This window comes from Mixophyes fleayi, chromosome 7, assembly GCF_038048845.1.
Source record: "Mixophyes fleayi isolate aMixFle1 chromosome 7, aMixFle1.hap1, whole genome shotgun sequence".
In the NCBI taxonomy this organism is placed as follows: domain Eukaryota; kingdom Metazoa; phylum Chordata; class Amphibia; order Anura; family Limnodynastidae; genus Mixophyes; species Mixophyes fleayi.
Genome location: NC_134408.1, coordinates 94,772,563 through 94,795,561, shown reverse-complemented (window position 1 = coordinate 94,795,561; position 22,999 = coordinate 94,772,563). Strand labels below are relative to the sequence as shown.

General features: G+C 38.9%; 1 protein-coding gene and 1 long non-coding RNA gene across 3 annotated transcripts in view; both read left to right on the top strand.

The window, feature by feature from the left end:
- Window positions 1-22,999, top strand: part of CDK15 (cyclin dependent kinase 15) — a 225,588-nt gene that overhangs the window by 155,358 nt on the left and 47,231 nt on the right. For both annotated transcript variants that reach the window (XM_075180145.1, XM_075180144.1), the window contains one exon: window positions 11,062-11,110. In XM_075180145.1, coding sequence (XP_075036246.1) covers window positions 11,062-11,110 — 49 coding nt within the window. The remainder of the gene's footprint in view (window positions 1-11,061; window positions 11,111-22,999) is intronic.
- On the top strand, window positions 14,660-21,978 carry LOC142097906 (uncharacterized). Its single transcript, XR_012678272.1, has 3 exons — window positions 14,660-14,718; window positions 21,583-21,669; window positions 21,764-21,978. It is a non-coding gene; the product is annotated as an uncharacterized LOC142097906 (long non-coding RNA).

Sequence of the window (22,999 nt, the reverse complement as noted above, 5' to 3'; positions counted from 1 at the left end):
GCGGCTACATGCAGCCGCCTCCTTACCGATACTGCAAAACCACAGATTTCTCTTCACACCCCATAGGGTTGCAAAGGGAAATCTGCACTGTGGTGCTGCCGTAATTGCACCTTATGTGCGCGGCCGAGCGTAACCGAGATCCCGGAAGGTAATTGAATATGCCCCTCTGTGTCTTAAGTCATCACATCCAGGTTTTCCTAAATATTGCTACAACCAAATTCCAGTAGTTCTAAATTCCACCTACTTTTGTGTTGGCCCCACCTCCAGTTGACTTGGTCCGACATACGAGGCCACTTCAAGAATGTTTTCCAGGACCACTTTAAGTTCCCAGTCCGCCTCTGATTAACCAATAATGTTTTATTTCTGTTTTTGTTCCCAGTACTACGGAATATGCTATCGCTATATAAATAAATGTTGATGATGATATACAGTTATTAAAGAAGTCTATTTATCCTTCTATCTAGTATTTGGTGGAGTTCACTATTTGAAAACTTACCTGTGATACACCATTCATTTGATACACTTAATGAGCCTCTAACAATCTAATACTGGTCTCCTGCATACTAGTCTCACTCACCTGATTGAAACGAGTAAAATTGTTGACTGGCGTCACTCATGAACTGGGAAGCTCACTGGCATGAGCATCAACAACAGCTTTGATTGTTCAAATGTGATGAGGCTACTATAAAGGAGTGCAGACTGTTGGAGGTGTCATGATCGCAGTAGATAGGGCAAACTACACATCATGGATAAGACTACACATTTATTGTCAATATAGTAAACTCCAACTAATACTATATTCTGTCTTTTGGGTGACATTATTTAATACAGATATCATTCTAACAAATTTACTGAACTGTGCTTCCTACTATTTTTAATTATTCATAATGCAAAATAGCTGTTGGCATGGGTCTTCATATGCATCAAAGCAATCTCAGAGTAATCTCATGTGATTATTCAGAGCCAATCAGAGCGATTGCTCTAAATCTGTAGACAGTCTTTGCTCTCATGCAAACTTTTCACAGGAACATGGTTATGGGTTGCTGTTTCTCAATTACCAAATTTGTCAACTTTGTTAAATGTAACCTACACATATATAGCACTGGCGACCCGAGCAGGCCGCACATGACTGTAGATACCTCCCCAGCAGACAGAGAACAGCAGTAGTTAAAAAGCGTCAGTTAGAGATTCTAGAGGTGTAGCAGCTGGAAGAGGAGAAGGAGTATGGAGGACAGGAGAGGAAACAGAATTGAACAAGGGATACAGCGGTGATGATAGAGACCAGCGCTGTATAGAAAGAGAGAGTGCTATAACAAGAGACATTATAATCTGGACTGCTGTGAGAGATATGAACAGAGGAGCAAAGAAAGAAAAAGAGAGGCTGATAAGTAACCATGTTTATTATATTATTCAAGTGATTGGACTGAGCCATATTTGCTAGCTAGACAGGGATAGTTAGTTAGAGTGATTGGACTTAATCAAATCTAGAGAATGCAGCAAAAGTGTTCTGTCATACAAGTAATATTTACAGAGAGAACATTGTCTTACACTCCAGGCTGCCAACTGCTTTATATTGGAAGGGGCCTATATTCCAACTGCCTTGTGATAAAGCTGCATATCCATATAGATTTATATTTATTTGCTTAATGAGGACTGTATTGTTATTTTAAATGTATATAGAGGTTTAAATTAATTTAGATAGATATTGTATATAGGTTTATATCAATATTTTAGTATAGCAATTATAATACAAGTGGTAATATAGGTACCAGAGGTTTATAATATACTAGAGAGATCTATTTTAGGTGCTATGCACATAATGTTGTAGTGTTTTTTTTCTTGTTATGCTTATGCTATTGTATGGTTTACACTATAGTGGTATAATTTTATATAAAATTAGAAAGACCAATTTGGTATGAGAATATTTCCTTTGTGTGTGTCATAGGGTGAAACCTCTAAGTGTACGCATTCTATACACCATTGTTCACATCGTATGAAATGTGTAAGAATTGGGCCCATTGTCCATCAGTTTGAGGGACGGCAATTACCAATGTTCATCTGCATGCATAGGAAATGAAGCAACATCACTTAGTGAAGCTAGTCGAGCCACTGTATATCTCTATTTAGTGAGACTTTTTACAGCCATGTGTTTTTATATATTACATTTCATGTTATATGCTATATAGGAATACATTTTGACTATCTATGTGCCATTGACTTATTGTATCCCACATAAAGGGAATAATCAATATCACAATTATAGGTTTATCCAGCGCTTGACTTTTTGTACATTTCTGGTTTGATAAAGGTCTGGTGAATCATGGTTCAAGCTGCAGGGTCACCTATACCACATATTGTATTTAGAGATTGAACCTAAGGACTGTTAGCGCCGGGGTGGTCCCATAAGGGATCGTATGTTTTGTGCCTTTGTGTGTGTCTGTGGTCCAGTGTAGGTGGGCAGAGGGTTCCTTGGTCTCTCTCTGCTGTTGTTAACTCTAGAACACTACCCCAAGAAGAGTCTACAGTATTTAGACCAAAGTGGAGACACTTGATAAAACTGAACACAAGGTGAAAAGTCCATTTGCAGACAGGACACACAAAGTTTAGTACACACAGCCTAGCCGAGGAAAAGGGGGTGTTACACATGAATGATTATAAATCATTTTTGTAACACAAAAACCAACTCTGCATGCACAAAATCATACTTTTGATTGTATTAAAAAAAATGCATCAAAATATATTTATGTGTAATTGATTTTGTCGCAGAACTGGTTTTGTCGCCCAAAAATATTGTGCAGTCAATTAACAGTACACGTTTGTACAAAATGAATTGTGTTTTTGCCACAATACATTTGTTTACATAATTGATTTTGTAAAATACACATATTGACAAATGACACTTAGGGCTAGATTTACTAAGCTGCGGGTTTGAAAAAGTGGGGATGTTGCCTATAGCAACCAATCATATTCTAGCTATCATTTTGTAGAAAGTACTAAATAAATGAAAGCTATAATCTTATTGGTTGCTATAGGCAACATCCCCACTTTTTCAAACCCGCAGCTTAGTAAATCTAGCTTTTAATGTGCACAGTTCATGGGATGTTCTCACTTTCATTAACACTCATGAACATTTCATAACTGCCCATAATATGACTCCTATTAATGAACTTCATGATGAAATGCATAGTGTCTATAAAAAAGACTATACAGCAAACAATAAATGTTTATATGTTGCTTGCTCAGATAATGAATAGTTAATGTGTAGGCATTAAATCCTTTACTGGGTACTTAATAGATGAGTACCGTGGTTGTAAATGTGTTTATGGCTTTTTTCTGGTGAGATTTTCAGCAATTAAATAGTTAAAAATTCTTCTGATTAATATGCTGCATAGAAATGAGATAGCCTTTGGTCCTTTCCCACACTATATATGCTGATGAAGTTTAATAATTGGATCAAAGTGGTGATCAATAATTTATGTACACTAATATTGGTTGCAATATGATTAGTAGGCAATCAAATAATTATCTTTAGCAAATAACAACTTGAAAATAAGTTTAATCTATTTATTTCAGTCAATATAAAATATAAACTGGTGAAGAAGGTAATTAATGTTTCCAACATATTAATTACATTGAGTCATTCTGTTCGCAATCACATGAGAACGTTTCCGGTAATATTTATTCACACTTTGCGAATGCTAGTTATAGCTAATATCACTTTTCATACATCAAATAGCAACTCCAGATATGCCATAAAAAAAACAGTTTATACAGGTCCAGAGCCGGGAGCCTGAGGAAGGACAGCTGGCCTCACATGAAGGATGACCCTCACCTCAACATCATCAACAATGGCCAGAGGAATCAGCCAATGGGGCACTGAGTTCTTGGGAGATCATAACCAATTGACCTATGGATGTGGATCTTAATACTGTATCTGTGTAACTTTGTGATGTCACTGCTTTTTATGGCTGTACAGTGTATAAATTGTTCATCTCTGGGTTTGGAAACCAGAGCATTCTCATTGAAGCTTGCTGTCGGTGCCGACAGCACAGACGGATGCATGAGATACTTTGACTTGTAATCTACTATGCAAATAAAATTTTCGTACTTTGGAACCACAGCGATTGCATCAGAGAATCTTTATTTCATATGATACACTGTCCGTTTCAGGGGACTCATGAAGTGGACTCCACACTACTCTAGGACTTGCAGACCTATGGATTTTGGTTTATCAACAAAAGGTGGAAGACTCGTCACATAAGGTAAGAATGCATATCGTTCTATACTTTTATTTTATATCTTGTGTGGAGTCCTGCTTTAAGGTTCTGGAGTGAACCTGAGGGGATGAAGGTAAAATTGTTTTACATAGTCCTATTTGCTATTAATATTTCCGATGGCATGCTGCAGTGCACAATTGGACACTGTGGCCAGATCCCTCCCTACGTGTTTAAGAAGTGTACCAGCAACTGCTCCTCTGGTAAGTAAGAGCAAAGATGTAGTACTGGGACATGATTCAACTGTCTATATACCACATGCAGTATCTGTCCTCCTAAATTCTGCCCAAACTAGACATGTCTCCTCGGCAAGTTTTACAAAATGGAATTGACACTAACGGTGCCTGCAAACATCACACTTAAGAGGAGTAATATGCTAAATATAGCTACATACTTACCATATGTGCCTCGAGATGCATAAAGGGTGGAAGGAAGGTGAATTTGGCAGGTATACAGATGTGCATGATTGTATGTAATATGTGAATCAGACCTTTACAGCAAGACCTGACATACGTGACACCCGCTTAGAAAATGTAGATTTTACATTTTACACAGATGGGAGTTTTCATAGACAGATGAACACAAGAGAATTATGTGTTGGTTGCTGTGGTAGATGACGAAGGTGTTATGGAAGCCGAACCCCTTGGTCCAGCTCACTCTGCCCAAGTAGTTGAACTCATGGCATTGAGAAGAGCATGTGAGTTGTCAGCAGGGGCGGGCTGGGCAGGGGGGCCGGACATAAAAACATTATTTCCGGCCGCCAGGTACTCGGTGGCTGGCCCCTCCCCCGGGACCAGCCACCTTCAATTGTCCGCGGATCCTCCTAACGATCCCCCCCCTCCCTCCCACTTTCTATGCTCGCGCAATGCACCTCTGCCGTGCATCACGCGAGTGCCGTCCCATGTCTGCAGAAACTGACAGCGCGTGGGATTGAGCCAGGTAAGTGCCGGGGGGGATGTATTATTTTAATATTGTGTATGTCAGTGTCAGTGTGCTAAATTAATGTCTGTGTGAGAGGGGGCCAGTATATGAATGTATTGTGTGTGTTTGTGGGGGCCAGTATATTAATATATTGTGTGTGTTTGTGGGGGCCAGTATATGAATGTATTGTGTGGGTTTGTGGGGGCCAGTATATGAATGTATTGTGTGTGTTTGTGGGGGCCAGTATATGAATGTATTGTGTGTGTTTGTGGGGGCCAGTATATGAATGTATTGTGTGTGTTTGTGGGGGCCAGTATATGAATGTATTGTGTGTGTTTGTGGGGGCCAGTATATGAATGTATTGTGTGTGTTTGTGGGGGCCAGTATATGAATGTATTGTGTGTGTGTTTGTGGGGGCCAGTATATGAATATATTGTGTGTGTTTGTGGGGGCCAGTATATGAATGTATTGTGTGTGTTTGTGGGGGCCAGTATATGAATGTATTGTGTGTGTTTGTGGGGGCAGTATATGTATGTATTGTGTGTGTTTGTGGGGGCCAGTATATGAATGTATTTGTGTGTGTGTGTGTGTGTGTGTAGGGGGGCAGTATATGAATGTATTGTGTGTGGGAATGACCAGTCTAGGAATGTAGTGTGTGTGAGGGAGGGGGTCTTAATATAATGTGGGAGGTAGACTATCAATTTAATCGAGGAGTGCAGGTGGGGGCTAATTATTGGGTGCTATTTTATTTGTGGGGTGATGGTGGGACAATTTAATTTAATAGTGGGTCCTATGAATTTTAGATGGAGTAATTGCACCTTTAAGTTAATGCTCGGGTGGTGAGCTATTAATTGATTGTGGGGCTGTTTGGGGAGAATGAGGTCTATTTATTAAATGTGATTATGAATTATTTAATGCCTGGGATTATTGTGGGAAATGGTTATATTTGTTAGACGTAAATGCTATTTAAAATAATGCTGGGGCTGTTTGAGGGGAGGGAAATAGGTTTATATATTAAATGTGTTTGCTATCTAATGTCAGGGTTGGTTGGAGGGAAAGAGATCTATTTAGCAAATATGAATATTATTATTTTAAATTGTTGTGGCTGGAGGGAAGCCTAATTATAAAACATGGGTGCTATTGATTTAACACTGGGACTTGGAGTTTTCTAAATTTTATGTACCCATTTTTTTTTCCAAATAGGGCCTCCAATATTCCAGGATCCAGACAACCAGCAAATGAGTTAAAGTAACCAGCAGCCACAAGGGGTGACAGTGACAAGAACAGGTAGGAGAGAGCAGGACAGTCTGCCAACTGTCCTGAATCTGGTGAGACAGTTCCGAACTTGGGTCACTGTTTCCCTGGGTCACCGTGTACTGCTCGTGAAGGCAGAACTGTGTGCACCTAACAGTAGTGCACACAGTATTGCCTGTGTATTTGTCTAAAATGATAACCATGCTACATCATAGGGGGTTACCCAGTCTAAAGTGCCCAGGCCCCCGCAGAGCCTTAATCCAGCTCTGGGCCTGGACATAAAATAAATATATATATGGATTAGGCAACACTACAATAGCCTCTTTTTATATAGATAAATATATATTGCACCAAAAACTACCCTTTAAGGATGGGCTGCTGATGTGTGCTTGCCCCCCGGGCTGAAATCAGCCAGCCCTCCCCTGGTTGTCAGAGGGTAAATCACTTAATATATACAGTGACTCTAAGTACGCCATTGGGGTAGTGCATGACCATGGGGCTCTATGGCATCTTAGACATTTTATGACAGCGGCAGGCACACCAGTAGCGCATTCACAGCACACAAAAGAACTTCTGACAGCGATATAGCTACCTAAGGAAGTAGTCATTATCAATTGTAAAGCACAAACCACACACATACGACAGGGAACCCATATCACTTAGTAACGATAAAGCAGATGAGGCTGCTAAGAGAGCAGCAGACTCAATCATAAAAACAAATGTAACCAAATTAATGACTTTTGAAGCTCTCAGTGTACAGAAATTAATAGAAATGCAGGATGTGTGTCCCCTACAGGAGAAGGCTGTATGGAAGTCGAAGTGATGTGGTCAAGAGTCCTCTGGACTCTGGAAGGATAGACAAGGTAGGCCAGTAACTCCCAAGGCATATCTTTCAATCTTAGCAGAGGCGGCACATGGTCTGACTCACCTGGGTAAGGAGGGTATGTGTAAGTTTGTAAGAGCATATTGGTGTGCACCGGGCTTCTCTTAACAGGCTAGTAAGAAAGTAATGTCTTGTCTTACTTGTCTGAGAAAGAATATGGCAAGAGCAATGCCAACAGAGCCATCCCACATTCCTCCTACAGATGAACCTTTCCAGATCATAAAAATCAACTTCATCCAATTACCACCCTGCAGGAATTTCAAGTATGTATTAGTGTGTATCAATGTTTTCTCTAACTGGATAGAGGCTTATCCAGCTGCCTCTAATACTGCTGTTTTCACTGCTAAGAAAATCGTTCAAGAATTTATAGGTTTGGTATCTCCAAAATCATTGAAAGTGATCAGGATACACAATTTTACTGTGGATGTCTTTCAGCTTATGTGCAAACTCACGGGTATTGATAGTAGGTTGCACACTCCCTATAGGCCACAAACCAGTGGGAGATTAGAGAGTGTAAATGGTACTATTAAAAAGAAATTGAGTAAAGCGATGGCTGAAACTAGATTAGCGTGACCGAAACATTGCCACTAGGTCACTAGTACTCCACAGCATTAGAACCACTCCTAGACCACCTCTGAACCTGTCACATTTTAAGATACTTTTTGATAGACAACCTCACTTGATGGTAGATCCCCAAGATGATTTAAAGTATAATAATAAAGTGAATGTTCAATATCTTATAAAGAGGAGCAAACAGTTGAGACAGCAACAAAGGAATCTCAAAATACTGATAAGCCAGATATTAGATGTCATGATTTTGAACCTGGGAAATATGTTATGATCTGCAATTTCCTACGCTCAGGTTGTTTAACAGACATGTGGGAAGGCCCGTACTAAGTGTTGATGACCAGCAAGACATCCTTGAAAGTAGCAGAGACACTTGGATCCTTTCCTTCCACTGCAGAAAAGTCAACAAGGTTCAAGACAAGGCTGAGGCTGACACTACAATCCCGTCACTTGTGAATCTGTTCAGCGAGACTTAAAATCTCAGTCAATAACATCTGAGCCAAGGATTCTGCAAGGTGTACTCTCTCATCGTGGCAGTTTTTCTGTTTTTTTGTCATTGTTTCTGTCATCCTTATTTTTTTCAGGACAATCTATTTTTGTGACAGTGATCAGGTGTTGGAGATTGGTTTGAGTCATGGGACTGATGTTGTGGAGATGAAGGAGAATATGTTAGCATATTTAGTTCAACCTAACACTTTATTCAATTTCGGTGTAAACAAAAGACCTGCTAACCCTGGAGACAGTGTGAAGGGCTATTGTCTGAAGGATATTATATTTGTAAGTACTGTGACCCCATAATTGAAGAGAAATGCATCCAGGATATCAGTCTAATAGTAATTTTAACCTGGGCGACCATCCATTAGATTATTATTTATTGGTGGGTTTAAAACCAAACTGAATGCTGGATGTGTTCTAATGTGCCTCAGAGACAAAAGTAATGTAGGACTAGTACCCTTTTCACTAAAAATATCTCTGAAGTGCTCGACTTACAGGGTAGAGGGGGGGGCAATAGAAGGAAGGTATAATATTACAAAATCCCTTAGTTTGACACTTTGTCAATACTCAGTAGACAGGTAAGGAGCTACAGGCATATAAGAAGGAATTAATACAGCATTGCATGGTAATAAATTATCTCCCTGCAATTACTGGTGGACATTGTGTGACACTAACCACCCAGTTCGGTGTTGAGTGCTGTACCTGCATAATGGGCACAAGAACTTGTTACTGGTATAGGTAAGCTCCTTATCCCTATAGTTGGTGTATTGATAGTAATTGGCTTATGTTTCAGATGTGTTCCTGCTGTGTTGAAGTCTGGTAAACAATCGCCTGCGGAGACTCTAGCAAAAATTAAGTTTTATATTACAATCTTACAATAGAATCATGAGAGTGTAGGATACTCTCTGAAAGGGTGGACTGTTGAAGATTAATAATTGGATGAAAGTGGTAATCAGCAATTTATGTACACTAATATCGGTGCGATGCGATTAGTACGCAATCGAATAATTATCTTTAGCAATTAACTTGAAAATAAGTTGAATCTATTTATTTAATTTAATATAAAATATAATGTGTTGAAGGAGGTAATTAATGTTTCCAACACATTAATTACATTGAGTTTGGTTTAATTCTATTTGCTATCACGAGAACGTTTCTGGTAGTATTTATGAAGCATTCATACATTGTGGACACTAATTATAATTAATATTACTTTTCATACACCAAATAGCAACCCCAGAGCTGCCATAAAAGAACCAGAAGGATACCTGGCCACATATGGAAAGATGATCCTTACCTCAAGGAACAATGGCCAGAGGAATCAGCCAATTGGGCGTCAAGGTCTTGGGAGGTCATTACCCATCGACCTATGCATGTGGACATTAATACTGTATATGTGTATATTTGTGATGTCACTGCTTTTATGACTGTACAGTGTATAAATTGTTCATCTCTGGCTTTGAAAAACCAGAGCGTTCTCATTGAAGCTGGTTGTCAGTGACGACCATACAGGCGTATGCATGCGATTCTTTGCCCTGTAATCTATTTTGCAAATAAAACTCTTGTGCTTTGGAACCACAGCGATTGGAGAATCTTTATTTCATACGATACACTGGACGTATCAATGTTTATTCACAAATAAGTCATTAATGCTATGTTTAATGCAAAATTAATCCCATTTAACTTTTTGTTAACTTTGATAAATATGCATATGTATTTACTGAGAAAGTGGGTCTTGGGTTCTAGGCCTTTCTGGGCAGGGTCATCTCTAACGTCTCTTTCAGTACACCATTGTATTTAATATATCTATAAAATAATCTATTGTACAGCCACGCATAATATGTTAATGTTTCAAAATGGTTTGCACTAAAATTATTTTAAAACCTGCCCTTTGCTACCCACTTCAGCGGCGCTGTTAGTTTAATACATTATGTTCTCGTTACCTCCGATTATTAGAGACCTCTTACATGGCCAGCGACCAAAGCAGGGCTAGAAATGGAAGCTAGCTCCATATAGAATGTTGCAACCAGGAGTGCCAAGGGGGAACGGGAGGAATAGGTATAAAGGCACCAACCTGGTGTAGGCTCACCCCCTTCAGTGACAGTGGAAGGGACCCCAAGAAGTTTCTGTACCTGGTCCTTAAATTTCTATTGGCGGCCCTGGCTGAAACTATCCACTCAGGAGTCGACTATCATTTAGTGGACTGCTGCACACAATATTAAGATAACTTTATTAAAAAAATCAAAATAATAGTAATTAAACCTTATGCTAGATGTATTATTTAACAGTGGATTAGGTTTAAGGGACCATCTGACCAGAAATTAATTAATTTGTCCATGACTATTGTTCTGGATAAAATCTCTTGCCATTAACTACAAAATTGCTGTAAGTGTCAGTGCTCAGACAGCTGTTTACTGAGTTGCTTGTCTGGTCTTTCTCATTGAACACCATTATAATCTGTGATATTAAGCTTTCATTGCTGCTACAGTCATCTGCATATGCTAGGTCTAACAGCTACAATAGTATTATTGGTGCTGGCATGGGAAACCTGTGAGATTTTGAGCAGATGTTGATCCTGTTTTTATAATTAATCACCAAGTGCTCAGATATGTACATTAAAATGGTTTATGGTAATCGGATTGCTTTTCATGTATTTATTTTTTTTAGAGTGGCTTACATTAAGTGAGAAGCAGCCGTTCGGAAATGTCTGGGACAGGTAAGACAAAGTATTGAAATACCATTTTCATTAAAAAAACACAAAAAAACCAACTAAAAATGAAGAAAACTCACACAGTAACAGGATAACATGCAAAGTAGACCACACAAATAAGCCATATATTTAGGCAGTTCTGGTAAGCAATACAAATGGGGTTATGTACAGAGGCAGATAAAGTAAGTAACCCAATTTATAAGTGCTATTTTGATTGCTCTCCAAAGAGACAGAATGGAATGGGAAGATAGTAGATGACATTTATGAGAAATGGTGTAAGGGAAAAGAGTGGTGTTGCCCATAGCAAGTAAGCACATTCTGACAATTCTAATACAGTTAATGCCTCATTGGTTGCTGTGCTTTCATTATATATGACTGCCAATAAGGGAATGTGAACCACTATGTGAGCATTCTATGTACTTTGCTGACTGCTCTTTTATATGTGATGCCTGAAATATTTTTAGCACAAACAGAGAAAAGAATGTTCATCAAGATAGCATCAACAGTAGCAGAGAAAAAGAACACAAAGCAGAACAATAAATCGGCAATGTCGTCTTATGAAATTTTGCTTATAAATGGCAAATGTGAAAACAGAGGAGAAGAAAGGGGAAGGGGACAGGAAGGGAACAGAGTATCTGTCAGAGGGATTTTTAACATTATTTTGCATGCATGATTTGCCATACTTGTCTACTCTGCTGGAAGACTCCCAAATATCGGGAAATCTTCCTGGATTCCTGACAGAGTAGACCACCATCCCAGATCCTACTTCACTTAAGTCTGACGTGGACAAGTCGGGCCTTGATGTTGCAATTCAGTGCTGGATGATGATGCAAATCTCATTGTTGAGCAGCCAGGGCCATGATAACATAAATTGCATTAATTATCCCCCCCCCCTTGTCCCTTGGACCTCCCTTTCAGGATCTACTCCATAATATGCTGCACCATCCAGAGAATAGAAATTCATTCACATCAGTCCCTGCCCCTTTGGAGCTTACAGTCCCACACAAATAAATGCACACATTGCAGCCAATTTTGTTAGAGCTCATGAATTTTGGATTGTGGTAGGAAACCTGAGCACCTGGAAAAAAATCATAAATGATGTGTCATTGTGCAGCAGGTGGCGAGGTCATGATGACACAAATCGCCTTATCAGGAACCGCCTAGTGAGGCCCATTGGTGCAAATCCTGCCATCAAGGCTACACCCATCCTCTCTACAAGACAGAGGATGTGGAAGGGTGGCATATTCTCCTGGAAGTCCGGAGAATTCCTCAAAATTTGTAAGTCTTGTGGTCATTCCTGGAGAATAAGCAAGTATGATTTGCCTCTATCCCTATTAGTGGAGAAATCCCTTTCTTCTTTTGTACGGTGGTAAAATTCTGGTTGTTCTAAAGACAGAGCAGTTGAATAGCTGTTGTTATAATTTGACTCTTGCTGCACTTGTTGCATTGCTTATAGTGGAGAGCTGTGAGGCTCTTTCTAACCCATTTCACTGTAGCTCTAATGGGTGCATAGATTAACTGAAAATGGGTCTCATCATGCTCAAAAGACCAAAGACAGTTGCATCAAATTATACTCATCCTGCAGTATAAAATAGGAAATAAAGAAATTGTCGATACTCAAAGGGACATATTTTTATACATTATGGGTCTGAGTCATTAAGGAGAGTAATGCATGGAAATGAGTAACTTTGCACCTGTGCAAAACCATGTTGCATTGGAGGGGGAGGTAAATTTAAAATGTGGGGACAGATTTATAGTTGGGGATAGGACATGTCTAAGATCAACTTTAAATTTCAATGTAAAAATAAAGCTATCAAGTGTTTGTGTGCTGCATGAAAAAGCAGTCAGTTTTTCCTTATGTGCAAAATAATAAACTAATTTGCAGCCCTTGCATTGTAACATGGTTTGTCCAGGAGAAAATGTACTCCTTTTTTTTGCTTTGTTCTCCTTAATGACTGAAGCCCTATGTTGTAAAAAAAAAAATAAGTATGTATTGCACTGTTTGTTGGATAAAATAAGTATACACCCATGCTGGAGGCAGATTGTTTTCAAAAACTATTGATTTTGTCTAGTTAAGTTAAATAAAGCATCCACCAATTCCCAGGACAAATTGGCCTCTGTGGGACCCTATTCCATTTGTCCATGCACCGACTGTTAGGTAATGACACAAATATTAGATTATTGGTCTTGAATTATTTATAAATTCTTGTTTTACTAGAAAATGGATACTAATGACGGATGGGCTGCTACTCCATAATAAAGAAAGCATTGTAGGTTATATAGTGTGGGTGACCCAGGATTTTTACAAGTGATCACTTCCGAGTCTAAAGATAACAACAAGACAATCCAGATTACAGTAAGAAGTTTATTAAATAATTAGCAGTGCAGATTAAAAAGCAAAAAATATCAAGGCAATCAACGTTATCCCAGAATAATGAAAAGTTATCTTGAACTATCAACCCCCTTAATGTAACCTGGGATGACACACTGACAGTTTTCATGTATAAATAAACATTTATTTAAATAAAATAAGGTAACCATCAACCCTGTTTAGAGGTAAGGTATAGCCCATTCATAAGGACCACAAAGGCTGAAAGGTGGCTTTTTTCCTAAATAGCATGTTTCAAGCTTATGCAAATGGGTGAAAACACTTTGGAAAACAAGTGGTTAAAAAAAGGAATTAAAAAACAGTTTTAGGGGATTCACTGAAATAAATGTCTATGTTTCACTTTTTACGTGCAACTATGGCATGTGATTGCTGTTGGACTATTTTACAGTATGGATCATCTTTCTACAAGTGCATTTAGCAATAGCAGAAGACATTGATTGTAACAAAGTCCCTGTGTTAGAAGTAACTATTATTTATTTGTGACTACGTTGTCTTTTGCCTAGCAGAAGACACGTAACCATTTACTCACACACTTGTCTCACTTGGGTTCTTTCTCACCCCATCACCTGACACAACACAGACGATGGCACCTGCAGGCCTCCCTCAGCCAGCGAGCCGTAAAAATATGTGCCCCATCCCTCACGCTCTGCACCACAATATGTGAGTCTGAGCGTGAAACAGATGAACAGATGGCAGAGAGGGAGGGGTCTCACTCTTAAAAGGAAGCCCCAACTGGGATTGTCAAAAGCAACAAGACTTAAACCTTGTGTCTAACAAGAGCAGGAAACAGCAGTAACACTGGAAATATCTCACATGTGAAGCTGACTCACCATTTGCTGTGTGAGAGAATTTGTTGAACTCCTTATCAATTTAGTGTAAAGAAATCTTAATAAGCTATGCAAAAAACATCATTGACACACAGCAATTTATAACTTCTAAAGATAAAAATGTATGCAGTCCTAATAAATTGTATGGTTACAAATGTATATTTGTTTTGTATTTTGTAAATAGATTATTTTCTATTTGGATATGGTGTAGGCAGTGTATATATAAATGTGCTTAATTTATATAGGTAGTTATATATCTGCCCTCAATGGGTTTCCCTGCCCAGTTTAACCTTAACAGTAAATAGAGATTTTTGATGAAGGTGCTTTGTCTATACATACTAGACTGCTGGATGGATCTAACATCGACAAAGTTGCATTCAACATTCATCCAGGATCCAGTGAGTATAGACAATGCATTTGTTATAGTGATCAATAGATCACGTTTGCAAGGTCTGCTTTAATTCCATTTCAGATAGTACATATGAAAAAGGCTGTGAGCAAACTATTTGTTGAAAAATAAAAGTTTGAAAAAAATTAAATTAAAACGGAAAAAACCCAAACATATTTACGCAATGCCTTTCCTAACACCAATAGCTCCCTTTGGTAGAAATGTGCAGCCTGTTGAAATTAGAATAAATTGGATGCCATTGTTCTGAATGGAGACTTTGTGAATTCTGCTGTAATCCATTACTAGTAGAAGTAATATATTCTGTACTAATATGCTGATTAATAGCGTTGTACTTACACTCCCTCCTCTACTCCCTCCTTGATCCATCTACTTCCTTCAGTATCTGTATGTCTGTGGAAAAGTAAGTACTCTTGCCATACCTCCCAACTTTTTAAGGTGGGGAATCAGGACAGTGTGTGCATAAGAAGAGGGGCATATCCAGTGCTTCTAACGCACTGGGTTGCCCTCAGCCCATACCCCTCGCTAAAAACACCCCTTGGATGCATAACACACTAGTAGCGGATGCGTGCGGCACCTGTTCACCTTTGCTCCGCAGAACAGTGATAAATGGGGCATATTTCCATCTTTCCTACGACAGGACAAAGCTGTCCTTATCGGCACAGCGGGTCAGAGTCCTCAAATCGGAACTGACCTGCCAAAATCGGAACAGTTGGGAGCAAAGGAGACACTTTTTAAAATAATTGGGGTGCTCATGTTACCCACCTCCCTGTATGACTGAGAAATGCCATATGTAGACATGGGTAGTGGTTGCCTCAACACAACTATTGGGGGTGCTCAAGTACCTACTGCACCCACAGGCTGGCTCCTATGGTTGGGACATATGTCTTGCTCATGAATGGGCACACACATATTTGCATATGCCAATATTGCAGCTCGTTTACGATGGGATTGAACTTCCTCTCAAATTTTACATTTGCACTTACCCAGTCCATAATATTGCTGGGAATGCCAAAACCTGCTGCTTTGTAGACACTATCAACAATGTGTATATAGCTATGCATAACTCCCATACAAGTTTCCCTTTAATACCTTTCTACTGTGTACTTTGGACAAAAACAGCACAATTCTGTCTCTTAAAACAGTTATATATTATTGTACATTATTTTTTTTTTTAACAAAAAATGCTTTTGTGGCTAACTAAAATAGTTCATCTCTGCCACAATTTTTAATTGTTATTTTTAAAGGAAAAGCAAAACAAAAATGATCTGATCATTTTAACAAAGTTAATAAAAACAGAGGAGAATCAGTGACAATAAAATAGTTCAATGGAGGTGAATTAACATCTACAGCCATCTAGTTCTGGAAAAGGTTTTGGAAATATCCCAGAAAAAGGAGTACTAATTTCTGGGCTTCTTTGCTATTGTTCTTGCCAATAATACCAGCTTTGTATTTGAACTGAAGGACAGAGGGCGAATACACTATTGGTACCATGACCCCTGTTTTCAGTGCAATTGTCACTCGCTTTTTTGCAGACAATTTTCATTCGGCCATAAAATGATCCAACCCTTCAGTCATTCAGGGGAAAAAGCTGAAAGGAAAAGAAGAAAAACACACGCCCTCAGGGGTTTCCAGCGGCCAAACCATTTTTAAAGACCACAACTTCAAAGGAAGGACTTGGCTTTTCTAGGGATTTATATTCTTATCAGGTGCTGCGATGCAAAAAAAAAATACATCGTTTAAAAGATCAAGTTTAAAGGCGCCTCGAATCCCTAAAAGCTTAAGAAAACAGGAAATGAAAGAGCGTGTAAAAATGTTTCACTCTTTGTAGTTTGAGAATCAAGCCAATCTGGGCGTTAAATTGGTGCTGTATCAGTTTTGATTATTTAAATTCTGTCCAATATATGTTCTGCGATTTTAAGGCAGTTTTGGAATGTGCTGTAATCTTTGGGAGCACACTTTCATAGAATCTAGCAGCGTAAAATAAATCAATATGTAAACCACATTTGTACATTTGCTACCGACTTTTAAATATATTGGTATCACCTTATACAATGCATATAGTCTGGTCTCAACAAGCATTCAGTCTGTCTACCATTTTTATGTGTGCTATCAGTGCGAGCAGGCCTTTTCCTGAAACATGAAACCTCCCAATTTTCCTCCAGAGTTTATTTACTTAACTTCCATTGAGGAATGATATCAGCCCACATTCTTAAAGGGGAGAGTACCATATTTCTGAGTACAATCTGTTTTCACTTTATTTTTCTATTAAAGTTCAGTAAAACATATGGCAATTAGTGATCGTGTATATTTGCGTTTATTAATAGGAGTGTGACTGATTGTCGTGCCAATGGAAAATTGGTATTGTAGAATCTTTATTTAGAATTACCAAACAATCATATTTTAAAATAGTATGTCCAACAAACAGGCCTATAAAAGAATAACATATAAAAAATAATGCTTGTTTACTTTTATGTGCAGTTATTTGATATTTATTATTTTTAAATGCATTTTTGATACTTCTAAAACTTGATATGTACCTGATCTAAATAATTAAATCTTTAATTAGTTTTCTCACAAGCAGCAGATGATACTGTTTTTATTAATGCAAAGTGTTAAAATGGACAGTGATGGTTATATATTAACACTGTCAAAAGGTGCAAATCTGCACCAAACTCTAAGCAACCAATCAGATATTTGGGTTTATTCACGAACAATGGATGTAGGCAGGGCCGGATTAACCCGAGGTCTAACTGGGCTAGAGCCCAGGGGCCTCGGGCATCTGGGGGGCCTGCCAGCATTCATCAGGTCGGGGGTGTCCCCGCCCCCGGCTCCGACTGGATGCTGGAGAATGGCAGGCAGCTAACAGCAAATGTTATGCTGTTAGCTGCCTATCGTCACTGTAGTGCTTCAGCGACATGCAGTATCCTCTTTACCGAGGAGATCTCGTGAGAATGAGACTGACTTATAGTCTCCCTCTCACGAGATCTCCTCGGTAAGGAGATTACTGCGCGCCACTGGAGCACGACAGCGAGTGACAGAAGAACGGAAGGAGGTAAGTGTTCGGGTGGGGGCTCACGGGGGGGTGGGGGGTGGAGATGTTGCTATAGGTAACATCTCCACATTTTCAAACATACAGTTTAGTAAATATACCCCTTAGTGTAGAATGGGCATGGATCTTCAGGCTCTCTACAAAAGGAGAATTGCTCTGTTTCTCTCCATCCCATGAAACCTTAAGTCCCCTTAGGGGGAGACGGTTGCAATTCTCAGGCTCCCTTTCACTGAAGCTAGAAGGGGCTCCTTTGCTCCACAAACCCTGAAGCCATAAGACCCCTTAGGGGGAAAGGGCCATCGGGTCCATCTTCGCCGCATGGCTAGGTTGGACTCTTTTTTCCCCAGGCTCCCCTTGAGGACTGGAATCTACAGTTCCTCCTGGAGAAGGGAGCATCTGATGACTTGCAAAGTGCTTGAAAGTGCTATAATGTCAATAAATTAAACAGATAATGCCCAAAGGACCAGCCTTATGGTGGATACATATGAAAACAATATTTTCCAGCCATAAGGCCAGGACAAAGAAATAAAAAGTGATTCCAAAAGGAAGGTCAAAGTGCCTTACTTGATGCACAGTGTTTGTCATCTACCAGTGCCTGTTCGTGCACCCATGGCTCGGCAGCCCCAGGGTCACGCAGCAACCTATCCTTTGGCCAGATCACCAAGTGACAGGAGATTTAAACCTCTTTACACTTGATCTGAAGCACATGGATTGGTTGCTATGCAGTTAAGGCAGATTTACATGCACCTTTCAGCAATTTTAGTAAATAGCCCTTGGTATGCTTTATTCCTCCAGCTAGGCAAATAGGCCAATTCATTTGTGGAGCACTGACTTCTGGGTATACTGGCTACATGGTGGCCATTTGATTCTTTGCCTACATTGAAAGCGTGACACAGTCCAATGTTGATACAGGATCACTGACTTGTATGCTTTGAATACCCACTGTTCAAAAGTATTGTCTTGTGTAAAAGACATTCCCAGAAGTCCTTGCTCCAGGTTTGGGTTGGGTTATGTGCATATTTGTTCCTGTAGAGTCTCTTGTTTTTCATTGTTTCAGTGCAGCTACCTCCAGTTAAACATATTGGTCTGGGTGTGAGTTTTGACCATTCACACTTACACATTCACAAACATGATTCATTCAAATAGGGTTATTAGCCATTGTTCATGATTTTGAAAGGAAGACCAAGATCACTTATTTTGTTACATGCATCATTAATAAATAGACAATTGCTTCAAATGATCACCATAGTGTCTACTTCATAATAAAACAGTTTAATTTGTCTGATAATTCCACTTAGAGCAGCTGTTCATTAAGACTTTGGTATTGTCTCACTTGTTACACACTAATAAGATAAGTCTTCAGAGCTCCTTATACATTGTTTTGAAGTCATGCTGAAAGGATTCTTTCAATTACTTAGTCACACATACCCAGGATACCTCAGTAACTTGATAAGCTTAGATCTGGATTTATCTTATAACATGGGATAGTGATTCAAAATTCCATTTCACACTGCTAGGAGTGTGCCACTGCCAAATGAAGCTGTATTACACCGCGGGCCCCTCTAACAGCTGATGGGAAAGAAAGTCTATTGTGTGTTACAGCAAAAACATTTTCATTTTTTTCTCAGTGACTTAAAACTCCTGTATGAGACAGGTCAATTTTCTCTCTACAGGGATTTGCCAGCCTGAGAATAAAACCCAGCTGCTGTACTCAGGCCTGGATTTACATTTATTGTCCCCCTCCCTCCCTCATCCACACAATATACCCTCACACCCAATTGTAATGTGCTACGGAATCTGCTGGCGCTATATAAATAAATGTTGATGATGATCATAATGCCATTAGTATCCATGGCCGAGCCCCTACTGTATCTCATGTACATAAAATAAATAGAAAAATGAAGCCCTTATCATGTAAATTGTTTAGTATATAAAGAAATCGTTATTACTATAAAATAATAAAAATAATCCTCTGCAAAATTATCATAGAGCCAACCTATACTAGCACCCAGGCCTGGCTACACTGTACACATTTCATTACACATAGGCTAGATCTCTAATTATATTAATTTATTATTATAGACTCAGAGGGTAGGAGAAGAATTAGATGGATGTAGACAAAAGTCTTTCTCTCTGTTATTGGTGTAGAAGCCCTGGTACATACCATATGAGTACTACACGTAGACTGCATGTTTGCTTAAAATGTTTAATATTTGTCTTTCAGTCTTATAACTCATGAACCCATTGTCAGTTTATTCAGTATGAAAAAGTCGCCCTGAAAAAACTTTTAATAACAGTAGCACCTGTGTGTGTAAAGAATATTAATATTCTACCCCCCCCCCCCCCTCCCACACACACAAACACACACTCTCACCCTCGGAACTCCAAGGTCCCCTTCCATCTCAAGTCTTGGCAGGGGGACAGCAAGGAGCACTCGCTCAGGGTTAGAAGTACACACAGCCTTGTCTGACTCTTGGCGTCCCCAGAGCCTAGAGTGTCTCATTAACATAGTGGACACAAACAACATTATAAAGAGACAGCTGCCTTAAAAAAGCAAGACAGATTCTGCATGCAAGATCTGTGTCAACAACCTGCATGCTACATGTCATCTTTAGGATTTTTAACATGGACTCTAGTTATCAGCCATTTAGGCACAGAAAGGTTCCCTGCAGAGTCCCTTAATAGCTTACCTACTGTGAGGACATCTGGTGTGCATAGGGAAAAAGCATAAGCTGTACAAATGTAGAGCATTAATTGAAGAAAATAAAAAGACTAATACAAAATTAGGGATCAATATATTATAGTAAATAAGTAGATAAAGAAAAACACAGCCATCCCAATGGGGAAAAAATAATAATAATTCTATTTTAAATATTTATCAATTGGATTATTATCGGGCATGTTGGTAAATGACCACAGATGGCAATGATCCCGTCTTGCCTGATCGCTTTAAATTTGTCTGTTATTACCTATAATTAAACTAGTTGAAACAAAAAAGAGATAAAAAGTAAAATGTAGAGATCAATGCCACCCTGTTTCCCTGTTGCATTATAGATGTGTGAATATGCCCTTTGGCTACTTCCACATTGACCTTTTTTTTTTGTTTTTAACATCTTTTAATTTTTTTATTATCACATTAAATACAGCAAACAATGAATCTGCTAAAGCAGTAGACATAACAGCTGCAGTAAATGGTATATAAAATATATAAAAAGTCTGAATATGCAATCAATAAAATATATACAGTAATGTGGTATATTGAGGTTGTGGAGCTTGTATAATGTAGACATGATAATAGGTGCTGTGGGTACAGGATATGTGATGGGGACAGGTGATGGAGTGTCAGGAACAGTGTCAAATAGTGCCAGGGAGCTGAGGTGGGTACACCGTACAGAAAATTTCTCCCAATGCTATATTGTTACCGTATATACTCGTGTATAAGCCGAGTTTTTCAGCACATTTTTTATGCTGAAAAAGCCCCCCCTCGGCTTATACTCGAGTCAATAAGTTTTCCCAGTTTTTTGTGATAAAATTAGGTGCCTCAGCTTATATTCGGGTCGGCTTATACTCGAGTATATACGGTAACTATTTTACCAACGACTGAAAGTCCCGATCAGCATACCGATTCATGCGTACATGCTTTACAAGATTTACCGTCAGATCTGAGATTTTTGTCTCTCATAACCATCGTCCATCTTGACACCATACACGCTGTACAGATATCTGCGGTCCATGCAGCAGTATGCAAACATCATTTAAATAAAAGGCTGAAACTCAGCGCACACAACACCCACTATATTTCAGTTTCAGTTGGTATGGACCATCATGGCAGCACGCCTGGAAAATCCCAGGAGGGACATCGGCACAAAGTGATTTCCAGAAGTGTCCAAGGTGAGCAAGTCCTAGTAGTCCAGGAGACTGTTAAAATGATGCTGTGCCCCATTTCATCTAAACAGCTAAATTTCGTTTTTCGTTTTTCATTTAGATAATATCATAATTAAGACGAAAGTTCGGAAGTAGAGAAAGAGGGGTCAAGCATCAATAGTTCTCCGGCTTCCAGGGATGGAACAGGTGTGGCTGAGAAGATGGCAAAACTGACCGGATATTTTAACGAATTGAGGGTAAACATAAATGATATCAAGAAGAAATTCCTCAAACTGGAGGAAAGTTATCTTGACTTGTTTCACATGCGTGAAAATGTGATGTTTGAAACCTCTAACCAGCTGAAAAGTTAAAATATGTAATTATAGCATGGAAATTAGTATATTATGCTGATCTGTAGTGAGAGGAATTATTATTTCACACCCACTTACTAGAAATCTTTATTATGTTTGAAAATAAAGGATTTTGTAAACAACATTCTGTTTTATTTGGTGAACTTGTTTGATAGTGCTTAAATACGGACTTGTCCATATGTTTGATAATGACCATAAAATAATAATTAAAATATATATATATATATATATATATATATATATATCTCCAAAACAAAAATAGAAATGCCACACATAGTGCATCACAAGAGGAGTATTCTCCAAATGAAAACCAGTGAAATAGCCTCGTACCAGAAAATAGAATAATAAGCAGCTTATCACTCCAAAAGCAGATATGTAGCAGGATCCTCTTATATACGTCCTTTATGGTATCAGACAAGAACTGGAAACTCGGAAGAGAAACTATTATGGTGTAGGAAGCCCAAAAAAGGCTAATAATAAACTACTAGCAAAATAGGGACCAAAATAAATTACCCACATAAACTCATAATTACCACAATAGAAAAGTTTAATAACAAAGATAAAAAAATATGTCCGTACAAGATAATAGACATAATGAGGCTTATCTGTAAATCTCCTAGATAGCAAATACGGATTCCATAGTTCCACCTGGCCAGGGTAGTACAGGATGATCCACGGAGAAACAACAGAGAGCCTTCTCCCCCTCAACGCGTTTCGTCGTCCAACTTTATCAAGAGGTCAGGGAAAATGAATTCATCCCATTGAAGTATATTCCGAGAGTACGGAATATACTTCCGTACTCCCGGAAATGATGTAGAGATGCTGGGCGGAAGTGACGTCAGTGTCTTCGGGCAGACGCACTGTCAGCAATTGCATAGAATACTGCTTACAGCTGTTACTCGTATCTCAGGTTAATTGTTTTATATGTTTTGTGTGGGACTATATAAACTCAATCTTTGAATGGGATGAATTCATTTTCCCTGACC